The sequence below is a fragment of the Leptonychotes weddellii genome, chromosome 5 (genome assembly GCF_054177405.1).
Source record: "Leptonychotes weddellii isolate Sample4059 chromosome 5, ASM5417740v2, whole genome shotgun sequence".
NCBI lineage: Eukaryota > Metazoa > Chordata > Mammalia > Carnivora > Phocidae > Leptonychotes > Leptonychotes weddellii.
The window spans coordinates 33,892,255-33,909,439 of NC_138373.1; the positions used below are offsets into that span (position 1 = coordinate 33,892,255).

The window sequence follows — 17,185 nt, forward strand, 5'->3', positions numbered from 1 at the left end:
AATCTTTAAAAAAAAAAAAAAAAAAGAAGAAGAAGACAGAAAGGAAACAATGAGGATTGCTGGGCCACTGGGTGAAAAACAGATCTTCGGGGCGCCTGGGTGGCTCAGTTGGTTAAGCGACTGCCTTCGGCTCAGGTCATGATCCTGGAGTCCCGGGATCGAGTCCCGGATGGGGCTCCCTGCTCGGCAGGGAGTCTGCTTCTCCCTCTGACCCTCCTCCCTCTCACGCTCTCTGTCTCTCATTCTCTCTGTCTCAAATAAATAAATAAAATCTTTAAAAAAAAAAAGAAAGAAAAACAGATCTTCTAGTGGGCTCCCTGTAACTATCAACCTTGTTAGCTGCCAAGGACAAAGTCCGACCTGGGCAGGGCCAACAGGGCTGGCACAGGAGCTCCCAGCAGGTAGGGGCTTCGAGAGGCCTTCTGAGTGGCCCACCCACCACAGGGGCCACTAAGTCCTCCAAGGACACTGGTGATATCACATGGGACCAACAGACCTTTTGAACTTCCAGGTTCACCAGCTCACTCATTCAACAAGGACTCACAATGTGTGATGAGATACTTGCTAACAAGATGAATAAACTAGTACCTTTCTGACACAGATCCTCTGAGTGGGGCAGAAATCATTACCTACCAGTGGGGGCCCAGTGTGGAAATCCTACTTCTGCTTTTCAAGCCTGTCATCCCGGAGTTGTATCAGAAAAACAGCACATTTCAAAGACAATTAATCCATATACTTCAGATTTCATTTCACAGCCAAATAACCTTGGACAAAATCTAGAATAAATATGCATTAAAAGCTTTACTAAGTAAAATCTATTATTAGTCAGAAAACAATAACAACACTCTCTTGCCTTCTGTTTTGCTTTAAAATTAATAATTTAACATATTAAAGTTGACAACTAAGAAAGACTGGGTTTCTAATCTAAAACCACATTAATTATACACCACTTAAATCTGGACCTCTCACTGGGAATTAAACTCATTCAGCAAACGTTTTCCTCACAATCTAGTCTGGAAATCTGAGTGATACCTAACTTGGATCAAAAGGTTACCTCGTGAAGCGCTAAGGCCAGCAGATGCTGAACTGTTTCCTGTCCTACCCAGGGGAGCCAAACCCTGGGGGCCTCCTCTTTCCCACTCTCCAATTTCCGACCCCAGCTCCTTAGGGGAAACCTCCCACGGCCTCCAAAAGTTAAAACTTAAAATAAAATCTAAAGCACATGGGCACTTCCAATGAAACGAGGACCTTTCTCTGGGGTTCCAGCCCTACCATTCCCTCCCCTCCCCTCTGGTGCTCTCTGCTGGGCTGGAGCCCCTCAGTGCTTCCCACACACGTGACTGCTACAGCTGCCCCCATTACCTTCCCCTCCCTGATAATGACTCACTAACTGTGCCCTCTCTTCCTCCTGTGTCCTTCAACCTCATTGTGAACAGGGCTGCACTCCGTCCTTGCCGGCCCACGGCTCACGTACCTGCAAGTGAACAACATCTCCCCTGGCAAGGTGCAAGATTCTTGAGAGCGGTAAAGGGACCTATGGGAACTTCCCACAGTTCCTTAAAATGTCCTCGTTTTGTTTATCTTCCATCAGTTTATCCACACACAAACATATAATCACAGCGATACGGATAACTGTTCTAGAAACCCTAACAGATTACCTATCCTGTAAGGAAAATGCCAGATTAATGTGGTCAGACTTTTTTTGATTTTTAATCTTCTGAAAGTTCTCACTCCTTGAAATAGGAAAAAACAAAAACAAAAACCAGCCCCCAGAATGTCACTGGCCACATGAATAAATGTCATCTGGCAGGAACACCCCTCCAGCAGCAAATACTTGCATGGTTTGCAACAGCAGAAGAGAGACAGCGATGGCGGAAGCCACCTCTCCTGACACCTGAAAAGGCACCATAAGCAGCTGCCCTCCCTTCCTGGGCTCCGTATCTGCAAATTTGAATAGTTTCTTACTGGGAACAATAATAGCCAACTGAGACTCAGAAAGACTGTCCCAGTGTTAATGGCTAACTCCCACAGCGGAACTTCACAACACCATCAGCGTGCAGAGAAAGATCTATTTTGTCTAGCATGACATTCATCCACACCTCCTCTCAACAACCAATTTAGAGACAGAAAAGGAGGATGAAAGCAGGAAGGGTGGGCAGGCAGGCCCATCTGTATTTGGCCTTCTCTTAGCCTTCAGGCAGGTCAGAGCTCTGAGGCCCATCTGCCCCCCTGCCAGGAGCCACCACCATCATTTTATCTGGACTGCTCTCCCCTTACACCCGTACCCTGTTTTCTTCCTATCAATTCCTACCTTCCTAACAGTCTCGTAGGTGCTGTGGTTATACAGAAAGGAGGTTGGAGAGGCAAATGTGTAGATGGGAGGGAAAATAAACCAAATTCAGGATTTTCCTGAGATGCTTATCTTCTGAGTTCCAGGCTAGAAAAAACTCCAAATTCTGCTCAGCGTTCAATCTAAAAGCCCCAAGTAACAGCCAAGTTACAGATTCATCTGTGACTCAAGACAAAGATCTTCAGACAATGAACAACAACTGTAGCTTCACCAGAAAGGAAAAAAGCTAAAAGAGAACAAATCAAACCCAACCACCTACTTTCATAAAGGCCAGGTGACATAACTCCAGCCTCCTGCCTGCAAAGAAAGCAGGAAGGGACTGGGCGCAGAGGACTTGAGCAGACCGTGGCAAATGCCCATTGGATCACTAGCTGCAAATACTGCAGAGGGACACGGACCTGGTCCTGATTAGAAACCAGTTCTATCAGGGAGTTCGGGTTCACTCTGCACCTGGGGACATCTCGGTCCCCGTGGTATCCCTGGAGTGCCCAGGCTGGCAGAAAGCAGCCAGGACAGGCAGGCACCTGGACCTCATGCCAGCCCTGACCCAGTCCCTAAGTTAGAAGTCCTCCAGGTCCCAAGTATCTTCATCTGGAACTCGGGAGGATCCAACTGGGTGAGCACAAAGGTCGCTTCCAAAATGGAAATACGGGGGTTATCCTATGACAAAACAACCAGTATCAGAGAGCAGAGCAGGGCCACAGGCCTAATTCCAATCAATAAGAACTAATCCTGTTTCACCTCACCAGTGATAAGTCCAGTGACCCCTGACAGGATGCCCCTAGGGGCACCCTACCTCTGTGGGATGCTTCCTGAGCCCATAACCCCAGTGTCATCACCAAAAAACATCCAACAAACCCAAACTGAGGGACAGTCTACAAATACCTGACCAGTACTCGTCATGAAAAGCAAGGAAAGGGGCGCCCGGGTGGCTCAGTTGGTTAGGCGACTGCCTTCGTCTCAGGTCATGATCCTGGAGTCCCGGGATCGAGTCCCGCATCGGGCTCCCTGCTCGGCGGGGAGTCTGCTTCTCCCTCTGACCCTGCCCCCTCTCATGTGCTCTCTCTCATTCTCTCTCTCTCAAATAAATAAATAAAATCTTTAAAAAAAAAAAAAAGAAAAGAAAAAGAAAAGCAAGGAAAGACAGAGTATGTCCTCCACCAAAGGAGCCCAAGGAGATGTGAGGATAACTGAGTGTGGCTGCCAGACTGAGAGAGCTCCAACCAGGGCTGCATTCAGTTCAGAGCCTGGCACCCATGCTCATTCCTTAGTTTTGACAGATGTGGCGTGGCTGCACAGATGTTAACATCAGGGGAAATGGGGTGACAGGTCTCTCTCAAATAAATAAATAAATCTTAAAAAAAAGAGATTTTACTTATTTATCTGTCCGAGAGAGAGGGAACGCATAAGCAGGGGGAACATAAGGAGAAGGAGAAGCAGGTTCCCCGCTGAGCAAGGAGCCCAATGTGGGGCTCGATCCCAGAACCCTGGGACCATGACCTGAGCCAAAGGCAGATGCGTAACTGACTGAGCCGCCCAGGCGTCCCACCCCAAGTTTATTTTAAAAATAAGTTTGTTTGGAGGCTTTGATAGCTTCAAGAAAACTTAGACGATCTGAAAACATCCTGTCATTTAAAAACTTGACTCAGAGTCAGTGCCTCAACACTCATTTGAAAAATGTAGGTAGGGCTACTGAAGGAAAGTAATACACTTGAAAGATAGAAAAAAAACTAACAGAAAAAGTTTAGAATACATTTCCTAATACCACCACCGTCTTCTGTTTTTGGAAACAGACGTTTCCCAGCACTAGAAATGGTGCTCCATCCTCAAACTTCCTCCATACCTGGCTGCGCCCGGGCTACCCGGCCCTCTGGGCTGCCCTGCCAGGAAAGCCCCTCCCTGCTCAGTGCACCTGGGCCCAGGTTCTTCTGTGCTCCTCTCTGAAGCAGCCCCACAAAGGCTGGCAGGGCAATGCCCTCCCCTTGGGGCACTGTCTCCCTTCAGCCCCTGGGGTAGGGCTGTGGCTGGTGGGGCTCACAGAGGTGGGCAACGCAGGCAGGCTGCCCTCCACCCACTAAGCTGCCATCTTTTTCACGCACGGATTCCTTTAGGCCCTGAGTGTGCAGCCCTGGTTCTGTCCATGTCTCTTCTCCATCACCAACCCATCGTCATTCCCTTCCACCCCAGAGACACAAAACACAGTGCCAGCAGCTTGTGCGCGGGAGTTTCCCAAGATTTAAAAAAAAAAAAAAAAAAAAGTCATTTAGATTATGAGTTTTGTTTTCTTTTTTTTAGGAAAGAGAATAAAATGCATTCACAAATAAAATCTATATTTAGATACACATTTTTGAAGGTGTATATCTGATAATAACCAGCTACGTGTACACAATCCATAGAAGACTGTAATTTTGATGAATGTAAAAACCCCATGAAAGAAAAATGTCAAACTGCAGGAAGAAAAAACGAGTTAACAATGGAAAAAAGGGGCAGTAAACGCTGAGCTTCAGAGATCACGCACTGAGGGAACAGATTATTCTCTCAGCCTCCTGCCCAGCCTAAGTCACAGGCCACTCCGGGAGGAAAGAATGCAGAACAGCTCAGTGCTCACCCTCAAGGAAGGAAGCCAGTTAATAATGACAAGAGCCCGGAAATGAGCAGTTATCAAGCTCCTTAGCTTTCTAAGTAAGTTGGCTTGCAATCTTACCTGCCTCCCAGGGTCTGGCTGCTGTGACTCTCCAGATGAGACCTTCCTAAGAACACAGCTGAGCAGAGTCAGAGTCCCGGCAATTTTCCCAAATGGGCTGGTCCCCTCATTTCCCAAAGGAGGGCTCCATGCACCACTGCACACGGGAACGTCACTTCTGCCCTCCTCCTAGGTTGGTGGCTCTCTCACTCACTGAGCATGGTGAGTGAGAGGTGCACAGGTCCACAGAGGGAACCTCTAAGACAAGGTGGGCTGCTTGGACACCCCCCAGGACCATCAGCCACACAACCACCCAAGGAGGCTGGCACTATATCCACCTGGAGCCACAGCTGTGGCGCTGATACAGCTGCACCCAACCACAGAGCACACGCCCCTTTTAGGACAGGACACTTAGAAATTCAAGCAAAGTCGAGGCCTGGGGAGAGCCCTCACTGACCCTGCCCAAAGCAGCAGAGAGAGCTCTGCCATTTCCCCTAAGGTCCCTACATCATACGAGAATAGCAACTTGGCTTCTGGTCAGAGGACTATTAGGGTGATCCTCATCCTCAGTTAGGGATCTTTTAAGAAAACTGTCCTCCTGATGGGAAAGCAGCTGCCTCTCATGCAGAGTCCACATCACCAACGCTGGCTCTTCTACAGGTTTGGTACTCAGGTCTGGTGACAGGAGGACAATGGTCCGCCGCCAGCCTCACCCACCACTGCGGCAGTGCCAACAAGAAAAGCCTCAGCTCAAACACTACATGCTCGACACTAACAGTTTGCTCATCCAGATTTAACCCAACAACTGGTCGCCGAAACCTGCCAGAAGAGCTGTAGTACAATAAGAAACCGACACCTTTGAAATAAAGCCTTTCAAGGGTCATGAAGGTGATACAATATACATGTAGAAAAAACAAATATCCCCTTCTTCCGTTGTATTTCCTTAGACGATGAAAGAGTGGGACATGAATCCGTGTTTTTAACCATCTGATTCCTTCCTAGTTTGGAATGCTTTCATATTGGGCATTAAACAGGCGATAGTTTTATGATGAAACCCTTCCCCCCTCAAGTATATACAGCTCTAAATACAAGGAAATCAGAATGTACATGTAAGATTCAGACATGTTTTTGTTAACAAATAGCAAAAATGTTAAGATAGGTATGTGACAAATACACCACAGGAAGCCCAGATATGAGAACCATGAGGGGAAAGCATGAAAAGAGTCAGAGAAGCCATCTAGAGATTCAAGGTTCAGAAAAGATAAGGACATAACAAAGCGCAGAACCTGTTTCAGAGCTGACTATATAACAAAACCTGTTGCAGACCAAAGGGGGCGGGGGGGGGGGGGACACACACAAAGAAGCTGATTGGTCAGAAAAGGCTTCACAGCCACCAGGGGGTAGTTTCCACTGAGGGGAATTTCTTCAGGCAAAGAGGAAGAGCCTAAAGAGGAGAACCTGGCAGCCCAGAACATCGTGGACACTATCCTGTATAGGCTGGGAAGAGGGTACACGGCAGGGGCATCTGAGAAGGGACCCTTACTGAAGAGGAGCAAAGTGACAGGCCATGAGAGGCTGGGGGAAGTCCCAGGGGCACCCTTCCAGCAAATGCTAACTTCTCGATGCCCAGGAAAGGGGGACCCGGGAAGAAAGCATGAGGTGTTTTAAGCCCCGCCGGCGGTGGGGGGGGGGAGTGCATGACGAGAGCACAGTGTGGCCGCCCCTCCAGGTGGCATCCCTTCCTTCACTGCACGGCAGCATCCGCAGCCAGGCCACAACGGAGTCCACACACCTGCTTCACACTGGGTTCAAGAGCAAGGTCTCCCCCCAGGGGGGCGGGAGGCCCTCTGCTCCCCATCTCTCAGAAACAGGGAGGGACAGCAGAAAAGTTAACTGCGAGCCCCGTTCCTCACAGGTCACCACTGCAGGTCAGAGCACACAACAAGAATTTCTGTTAAGACTTCAAGCTTCCCTGCAAATCTTAGCAGCCTTCTCTGACAGCATCCAATATACAGCTGTCGCTTTGAGATACAACTCCTGCTGCAATACATTAATTCCAAAAGAGAAAAACAGGTTGAAGAATGAGACTTTAACAATGAAATCACTGTAACAACTAAGCTCTCATCCGGATGAATTCTGACTGAAATACTGCCGAGATGTACACACGCAGTTGTCTGCACGCAGCCTCTCGTCAGCCTTCTCCAACGTGGACAGACCTGCCACCAGCTCCACAAACATGCAGAGGACACAGACTGCCAGGACGAACCTCCCTGGCATCCAGACATACCTTCACACAACACCTTTAAATACCTGGCTTCCCTGAAGGCTGCAAGCTGATTCAAAGCACAGTGGCTGGTGCACCGGGCACCTGATCCTGTCTATGGGGCCACCAGGAACTATGTGTTCACCTTCATCAGGCCGCCAGACAACACTCCAAATGAAAACCATGCTTGTTTGGTCTTCCGTGGGCTGTGCAATAAGGCAGGGGCTGCTAGTGTAGGGCATGTCCCATCTTTTCCATACGCAGACCTTGCAGTGCAGTCAGCTCTCCTTTTGCGGGCCTATATGCAATCCAGCTATTTAAGCACAAACTTCCATCAGTTGCCCTGATGAGGGATATGAAAGCCACAAACATAGATCCTTTATAGCAAACTACCTCTCTTAAGACATTCAAAATGACTTGGAATTTCTTGGAGTAAAAAATCTCAGTTAAAATCAGGAAAATTTTCTACACTAAGGGGATGGAAACAGACTTTGCGCAGCTACATAAGTGCAACCAAACAATGAAAGCAGACCAAGAACCATCATGAACCCAAAAAGGCCTTTCTCCTCTAAGACACTATCATCAGAACGTATTCCCCATTACTCTTTTTTTTTTTAAAGATTTTATTTATTTATTTGACAGAGAGAGAGCGAGAGCAGGAACACAAGCAGGGGGAGTGGGAGAGGGAGAAGCAGGCTTCCCGCTAAGCAGGGAGCCCGATGTGGGGCTAGATCCCAGGATCCTGGGATCATGACCCGAGCCGAAAGCAGATGCTTAACGACTGAGCCACCCAGGCGCCCATATTCCCCATTACTCTTGAAAAAATGCACTCTGCCTGTTGATTCAGCTAGAGACTGGATACACCACTGGTTCTAGATATTCAAACAATATATTTTTTTTAAAGATTTTATTTATTTGATAGAGAGATACAGCGAGAGAGGGAACACAAGCAGGGGGAGTGGGAGAGGGAGAAGCAGACTCCCCGCCGAGCAGGGAACCTGATGCAGGGCTTGATCCCAGGACCCTGGGATCATGACCTGAGCCAAAGGCAGACACTTAACGACTGAGCCACCCAGGTGCCCCCAAACAATTTTTTAAAGGGTCTGGTAACAAATGCGAGCCAGTTAAAGAAGGCGGCACTGCTGAACAGGCCTGAACAATACATGTCCAAAACTTGGGTTTCCACAACAACACTTCCTCCCCCGGTGATTTGCCCTCTGAACCTGCCTTCAAAACAACTGCACTCCTCCCCCCTATGGCCGGCTGTCATCCAAAGGGCAGGCACAGAGCTTGCACACATCGGCCCTGGCCCTTGCACCTGCTGAGGGAGTCATTTCAGCATCAAGTGTTCCTCAGCAGCGCGTGGGGTTCCAGCAAAGTCCATTTCCCTAGAAGACGCTCCTTAGGAAGAGACAAAGGATAGTGCCAGGGAAGGTTCTCCACACTCCATCAACTCAGAGGGGACTGGGCTTCTCACCCCATTTCTGCAGCAATTCCCCATTCATCACACCCTTGCCTACATGCACCCAAACCCCACGTCAGGTGGGTCAGGGGACAAGAGCATAGTGAAAAGGACGACACGCCCAGGAGCCACATTTTCTTCATCCTCCAAGCTGTGCTAAGGCAGCCCAGAGGCTGAGACCTGCTCTGAAGAGCTCTCTGTAGGCCCCGCAGCTACACAGGTTGCTGCTGCGATCCTTCCCACAAAATGCTGTCAGAGAACTGCACAAACCTCCACTTCCACCTGTTAGTACAGGGACCTCGCCCTGCCAGCTCTCAACTGCTGTAGGGGTGTCACAGGGACAGAAATACAACACACCGCACAAGACTCCTGAGGACAAGAAGCCCAAAAAGGAGTGTGGAAATCAGAACCCACTTCCTTCCACGTTCCCCACTTTCCCAGCCGCCTTCCCGCCCAGATGCAGCCACCCTTGCAAAAGCTAGAGCCGCTCTGCCTGATCTCCCATTTTACCTTTAACGAAATCTCTGCACAGTTCTTGTTTCCCAAAGGGAGGATTCCAAGCCTCACACATTCAGAATATCAGCGCTCAAATACAGATGAAGCAGAGCCTCTTTCCAAACAGCTGCTTTCTGACAGCGTGAGGCTGAAACATGCTCCAGGGGTCACAGAGTTCAGCCATCTGCCCAAAGAAATAAATAAGCGTGCTGTCCTTCCATGTGAAGATGTCTCTCCTGCCTCCAGCACGGCAGAGTACGGACATTCAGGCACAACCCCCAGGGAAGACGTTCTGGGCAGTGGCACCACCGACTTCCTCAAGCCAAGTGCCGCGCTAAGCCGCCCAGCAGACCCTCCCTCAGGGTGAGGGGGCACGTGAGGGGGCAGAGTGGCGCCCAGGCCCCTGCCACCACTCAGACATGGATTCACACTGTTTACCAAGCAGATACTTAACTTACCCGCATCCCAGTTTCCACATCTGTAAAATGGGAAGGACACGTACCTCACACAGCACTAGTAACAGAAATCAAGCAACATGGGGTGAGCTATCTGGAAAAGTGCCTGCTTCTAAAGTAAGTGCTCAAGAAATGGTTCCTCCAGCCTCTGGCCCACCTAGAAATCAAAGGAGACTAAGCCATTTTCAGACTTCATTTGTACTGTTCCCCCTGTTGGCTGCACACGCTTAGAGGAACGGGAAAATTTAATAACGGGGATGGGGGCTTCTCCACACAATGCCACCTTAAAAATCTAGATGCAGGGACGTCTGGGTGGCTCAGTCGATTGAGCATCTGCCTTCGGCTAGGGTCATGATTCCCAGAGTCCTGAGATGGAATCCCACATCAGGCTCTCTGCTCAGCGGGGAGTCTGCTTCTCCCTCTCCCTCTGTGTGCCCCTCCCCCTGCTTGCACACGCTCTCTCTCTGGGACAAATAAATAAATAAGTAAATAATTTTTAAAAAATCTAGGTGTAAACCCACTTGAACGATGCAAATCTGTCCGTCTTCAGGTGAAAAGCCAATATTAGGGGCAACGCCGCCATTCCTGAGAAGAAATATGGCCAATTCTCACACGGGGAGGGAGGGGATCTAGCTGAAGACACAAAATCCTTGTTCCTCTCACTTCCAGACAGAGAGATCTCTCCTTTATAGCGCGATGCATTTGCTCTCACTGGATTCCAGCATTTTTGCACTAAAAAGATGACTTACGCAAAGAAAACTCCAGATGGGGCGCCTGGGTGGCTCAGTCGTTAAGCGTCTGCCTTCTGCTCGGGTAGTGATCCCAGGGTCCTGGGATCGAGCCCAGGCTCCCTGCTCGGCGGGAAGCCTGCTTCTCCCTCTCCCACTCCCACTCCCCCTGCTTGTGTTCCCTCTCTTGCTGTGTCTCTCTGTCAAATAAATAAATAAATAAAATCTTTAAAAAAAAAAAGAAAACTCCAGATGTCCAATGCCCATTGTGTGGAACAACCAAGACCACGAGGAAATATGCTCTTTGCCTCTTGTCATGACCTCCACCAAAGTACACACCTTGCACTGCAACAGCACCGCTGTATGAAAGTTCATTTTACACACTTCCATGATTGTCATCACCCCCGGCCTCCACTGAGGCTCGCCAAGAAGCCCAATTCGTGTTTTTGCCTGTTAGCCCAGACACCCCAGGGTACAGTCACATGTTGCAACAGTCAAAGACGGCCCCTTCGCCTTTCACCATTTTCTCAACTGAACAGGTCCTCCTCTTAAGACTCTGGATCATCACCCATCTCTACAGTGTTCTTAGCCTGAAGTCCATGGATGAGCTGCAGAAGGTTCAAGAACCTGCTAAAGTAATTACAAAATGTGGGGTAATTCAGTGTTTTTCTCAAGAGAGGATTTATACCTTCCACCAGATTCTCAAAAGGGTTCAAGACTCCCCAAAAGGCTTAAGAACCGCTACTACAAAGCTGTAGGCTGAAAAACAGGAGTCAGGTAAGTTTCCTGGATCTTCATTCACTTAAGTGATTTTGATTTGGTTTTTGAACCAAATTTTGCAAGCTGTGATGACATGCTTCCATCACCCACTTTCATAGTCGCGCCCAAGGTATAAATCCTGAAACCACCTTCGCGACTTCAAAACTCAAACACAGGGAAAAACATCAAAACACCAAGGATACTTTTAGCAACAGAGAAAAAAACATAGAAACACTAACGATACTTTTAAGCAAAACATTTCACCCAACAAGTGCTTTCCTTTTTCTTTTCCCCTGCAATCCCTCCTCGCTGTCACGATCACTCTCCCCTCGGTAGCAGGTTCAAGCTCGACCTCCCTGGGGCTTCCCACACTTGAAACTACTGCTGGAGAAGAGCCCCAAGGCAGGAAAAGCACCCAATGCCGCTCCACCGGGCCGGGAAAGGAGTCTACCAAATTCCACCCTAACCGTGAATTTGGGGGGAGCCTGGAGCATCAGGTGCTCTGAGCAAGAACTCGTTCCTCCCGCTTCGCTGCGGCAGAGGCACTGGGACCCCGTTCCAGGTGAAGGCCCAGGGCGGTTCTTTCGCAGACGGAATGAAAGGTAACCCCGGAGGCTCAGCTCCAGGCCGCGGCGCGCCGAAAACAAACTTTCCGAGCACTTCCACCGCGACAAGCCAGTGACACCTCGCCGGCCTCCCCCGCCCTCCGCGCGTCTGTCAGCGCCCCCGCCGGGCAGGCGCCCGGCGCGCCGGGGCCCGGGCTCCCCGCGGCGGCCGAGAGGCGCCCTCACGAAGCCCGCGGTCCCCAGCCCGGCCCCCCGGCCGCAGGTGAGGCGCCGCCCGGCCCTGGGGACGCGGGGCCGCCCCGCCTCGCCGGGCCCTAGCGGCCGCCGCGCTTGCCTGGATGACGGGCCAGCGCGCCCGGGCGGCCGGCGCGCACTCACCAGCTGGCTGGTGGTCCTGGCCATGGGCCCCGCGTCGGCGCGGGCGCCTCCCCCGCAGCGCTGCGCGGCTCGGCGCCTCCTCAACGTCCTCCTCCCCGCGGCGGAGCCCCAGCAATGGCCGCCCTCATCCTGCGCCCGCCCCGCCGCCCACCGCCCCCGGCTCCGCCCCGCCCCCGCGCGACGCCGGGCGGGACTTCCGCCGCGCCGCCGCCGCCGCCGCCCGCGCCCATTGGCCGTGCCCGCCGTCCCTCCGCCGCGGCTCGGCCGGCCTAGCCTGCGCCCCCGAGCCGCATTTCCGGGTTGGGGCCCGGCGGGCAGGAGCGGCCCGGCCCCGCCTCAGAGGGGGGGCGGCCCGCGCGAGCCAATCTCGGGGCCGCAAGGCGGGGCCGGGCGGGAGACGCGGGGAGGGGGGGGAGCTGTCATCCCTGGCGCCCACGGGGGAAACTGAGGCTCGCAGGGGCGCCGAGCTGGCCAAGGTCACGCCCGAGGCAGCGGCGGGGCTGGGCTCCCACGCGTGGCTGGGATCGGGAGCCGGGCTCCGCGCAAACGACAGACGCAACTTCGCTGCTTACGAAACTGACCAGTGTTCACGGACGGAAATTTGGGCTATAAAATCCAATTGATAAGGCAGAAAACAATCCCATGGCATCACTGCTGATAGTCGCAGGGACACCTGCAGAACTTTCTTCTTTGCCTGTGGTTTTGTGGATTTTTTTGTAGTCGTTACTGTTGATGAGATGTTGAATTTTCTTGTAGTTGTTGATGATGGTGTTATTGTTGGTTTTTGTGCTTGTGGTAAAATAGACATAAAATTTACTACCTTAACCATTTTATCATCTGCCATGTGCACAGCTGAGTGGCATTAAATGCATTCACACTGTTGTGTTATGACCATGCTGTTTTAAACAAAATCACAATCATCTTTGTTACCTCAAGGTTGCATACTTTTAAATAACCTTTTTTTTCTATTTCCAAAAGAAATACATATTTATTTTGAAAAATAACAATTTAGACCATACAGAGAATAATTAGATAAATGAATCCATAAGCCCACTAACTAGTTAATTCTTGAATAGCAGTGATAGCTGCTAACATTGACCCAACTCTTACTCCTTTTTCTTTTCTTTTTTTTTTGTTTAGCACTTATTCTTACTAAAGAACTTTCATGCCTATGGGTACCTGGGTGGCTCAGTCAGTTAAGCGTCTGCCTTCAGCTCAGGTCATGATCCCAGGGTCCCAGCTCCCTGCTCAGAGGGGAGGATGCTTCTCTCTCTCCCTCTGCTGCTCCCCCTGCTTGTGCTGTCTCTCAAATAAATAAAATCTTTTTTAAAAAATAAAGAATTTTCATGCCTGATGTCTAAGTAAGCATCCCTGCTAGTGTGGCCCCTGTTTTTGAAAGGGTGAGGAAGCTGAGGCACAGTGCAGTTCTATAACTTGCCCTGGGTCTCACAGTGCCAGAACCAGAATCTTGATACCCATATGCCAGAGGCTATGCTTTGACCATTAGGCTCTACAGCCTCTGTTTGTCCAAGCTTCCAGTGTTCTGTACATGGATGCACCTTACAGAACAGTCAAAATGGTAAATATAACTCCTATTCCCCAAAAGGGCTTATGCGGTTTGGATACTTTTTTCACTTAGCAATGCATCATCCAGTATCCCGTACAGTTCTGCTGACATCTGACCGCCATCTTCCCCGGTGGTGAGGGCTGCGGAGGACTCCACTGGAGGCAGCCTATAGCTTACAGATCCACGTAGGACACCTTTATTTATTTCCTTAGGATAAATTCTCAGCAGATGGAACTGCTGGGCCAAAGTACAGGGATCCCTCTCGGGACTTTAGATACAGGCTGAAAATTGCCAATTGGTTACCCCACTCCAGACACTAACCCTCAGTGAACACAAAGACAAGGTCAAGGTAGATACCAGCTCTTACCACCATGCCAAGCCACATTCAACACTCGGTAACACTGAGAACGTTATTCTACGTCATAACCTTTAGTACAGATTAAAAGCACATCTGATTTTGCCCACAACAGCCCTATGAGCAGGAGGGTTAACTCTGACCATCTCCCTCTTTCACATGAGAGAACTGAGGCTTTGGTGCCCTGCCTACTCTCAGTCATATATTAGGTCACAGAGCACAGAACTCAAAACCACCCCTGACCAACAGCAAGGCCCTGCTCTTGGCACTGCACCCAACTGCCTCCCAACAAACCCTTCTTTTGTGTTTATTGTAGCCCTCACAAAGTAATGACAACTTGTCCTCAGAGAACGCTAACCATTTTTTAAAGATTTATCTTACTTCTCATCACAACCCTAGGAGATACTTAGTATTTATTACCATCTTACATGTGAAATTTGCCAGACCATACACTAAATGCAATTGCGTATAAATACATAGATCTAGAGTCTAAAAAAAAATATGTACACACAAACATGAAGAGTGACCTTTCTCAGAAAGTTACTAATGGATGTGCTCCACCAAATGATGGAGGAAACCAAGAAAGAAGAAGACATGAGATCCAGGAAACAGGAAGGAACAAAACACACAGGAAGGTGAGGAAGGCAAGTCCCAGGATTTGTCCACTCACCGAGTATGGATTCAGTCTCCCCTCCGTGCCAGGCACTGTGCTAGACATTGACAATTCCCTGGCGAGCAAAACACAAAAATCTCTGCCCTCATGAAACTCCGATGCCACAGGCGGGAGGCAGGGTGGGGGAGACAAATGAATAAGCAAATCTTCCCAGATGTTAGAAGGCAGTTAGTGCTACGGGGAAGAAAGAAAATCAGTGGGACCTCAGGAGTGCCTGGGGGAAAGGTGCAATTTTAAATGGATAATGAGGAGAAATCCCAGGATAAGAACAGGGAGCACACAGACCCAAGGGAAGCAGGCTTCGGAGGGCTCCAGAAAGAAGCTGAAAATGATAGATCCTCTCATGGCTTTCGCCACGTAAAAAAACTGAATTAAGAAGCGACAGAGAGACAAGAAAACTCCAGAGGAAGAGCCCTATCAGGAAGGAAGCAAAATCACCGTTTACCAGGCGCCTCACTCTTCTCAGCTGTGAGGGATATTTACAGTCATAATACAGGTGCACGGATTCAACCAGTAATCATCATCCTTTACCTCAGAAGGACCCAGAGAGGAGAGGGGGCGTGAGACAGCTGAATCCTCACCTCTTCTAACAGACAGGCACTAGATAATGGCTGTAAGTGATGAGTCCAGACATAAAGTGGGAGAATATTCGTTAGAAAGATAGACATACACAGCAGGAAGAACATTTAAACCAGTAGTAAGTGGGATGTGAGGAGGGGGGAGAGGTGAGGCACCGGCTGCTGTTCTGCATTACAAGCCTTTTTATTTCTATTTTATTCTTTATTTTTATTTATTTATACGAGAGAGAGGGAGTGCACACAAGCAGAGGGAGAGGGAGAAGCAGGCTCCCCGCTGAGCCAGGAGCCCGATGCGGGGCTCGATCCCAGGACCCTGGGATCATGACCTGAGCCGAAGGCAGACGCTTAACGACTGAGCCACCCAGGCGCCCCTACAAGCCTTTTTACAACTATCTGGCTTCTTAAACATTGATGCAAATAAAAATTAATAAAGTGGGTGTATCTTCTTCCCGGAGATTCTAAGAAGCTCTCACTCACGAAGGTAAAACTGCGCAAGAATGTTCGTGACAGCGTAACTTTAACCTGAAGCAAATAACAAAAGAGAAAAAGAAAAAGAAAAAAAAGAACCAAAATATTTATCAACGAGAATGGTAAAATAAATTATGGTACGTTCATCCTGGAGAATTCGATGCAGCTACTGGAAAGAAGAGGGTAAAGGTCTAACGGAGAGTGAAGGTAAAGAGGCAAGTCACAGAATATGAACCAAACTGAAGTCTTCAGCTTTTTTTTTTTTTCTTTTTTCAGAGTCGCTTACACCGAAGCAAGACTGCGTAGTTCTTCGGGAATTCAAAGACCAACAGGGAGGGGGAAAAACCGAGAGGGAGAAGTCAGCGGGGAATGCTACAGCCCCCTGGAGCAGCAGGTGGGGCAGGCATCCTCTGTAGCCTCAGGGGAAGGTGTGAGGGGAGAGGGGCAGGCTGGAGGCCTGCGGAAAGCCGCTGAGCAGGCAGCGGGGGCAGGGCAGGGAGCAGCCTCGGAAAGAGGAACAAGAACAGTACTCAGTTCTCATGGGGCCTCGATGGCAGCCATTGTGCAAGCCAAAAGCCAGGCCAGGCCACCCCTCTCACCTAGCGAGAGGCAGGGCACCCCTGCCATGGGTCAGGTCCGGCTGCAGATCCCGGGACAGCAAGCAGGAGGGGACATGGACTCACCTGGCCCCGCACAGTTCACGGGCACTCTGGCTGGAGGAAGAAGAGGGACAGCCCCTGGCTCTTATCTCTCCTTTCCCTGCCCAGTGCCTCTGTCGCTGGCCAAGAATGCGATGCTTGGCTTGACATTGTGAGGTCATGTTCCACCCGAGGAGGGACAGAAGGACGACAACCACGCTAGGAGAGGCTGAAAGGCTGCCATATATACACAGCCTGCGGGGGGGCGGTCAGCGCTGTGCTCCACATGGCCTGTGGCATTTCACCCGTGCCTCACTTACTGCTCTTAAGTGCGGTGGCCCAAGGGAGGGAACCCAGCTTCACAGGCGATGGGACTTGCCCAGCATCACACAGCTAATGTGTTAGCCACCCAGGCCCGTGTAACAAATTATCCCCCAACTCAGAGACCTCAAGCAACAAACATTTACGATCTCATGGTTTCTGTGGGTCAGGAAGCCAGGAGCAGATTGGCCCCGGTGGTTCCCGCTCAGGGTCTCTCAGGAATTCGCAGTCGAGAGGGTAGGGAAAGCTGAGCCATCTAAAGGCTTGACTTGCAGTGGGGAGGGGCACCCTGGGGGCTCCAGGGGGCTAAGCATCCAACTTTTTTTTTTTACATTTTTTAAAAAGATTTTAGTTATTTATTTGAGAGAGAGAATGAGAGAGAGAGAGCATGAGAGGTGGTGAGGGTCAGAGGGAGAAGCAGACTTCCCGCTGAGGAGGGAGCCTGA

The 17,185-nt window shown here is 50.1% G+C and overlaps 1 protein-coding gene across 4 annotated transcripts in view; it reads right to left on the reverse strand.

Moving 5' to 3' along the window:
* Positions 1 to 17,185, reverse strand: part of PDPK1 (3-phosphoinositide dependent protein kinase 1) — an 82,766-nt gene that overhangs the window by 64,784 nt on the left and 797 nt on the right. Inside the window, exon 2 of one of the 4 annotated variants that reach the window (XM_081820257.1) lies at positions 14,732 to 15,834. In XM_081820257.1, coding sequence (XP_081676383.1) covers positions 14,732 to 14,779 — 48 coding nt within the window. In that variant the 5' untranslated portion in view covers positions 14,780 to 15,834. Of the gene's footprint in view, positions 1 to 11,662; positions 11,705 to 12,139; positions 12,281 to 14,731; positions 17,117 to 17,185 lie in introns of those variants that run through there. The other 3 variants (XM_081820255.1, XM_081820259.1, XM_081820258.1) reach the window with 3 other exon arrangements.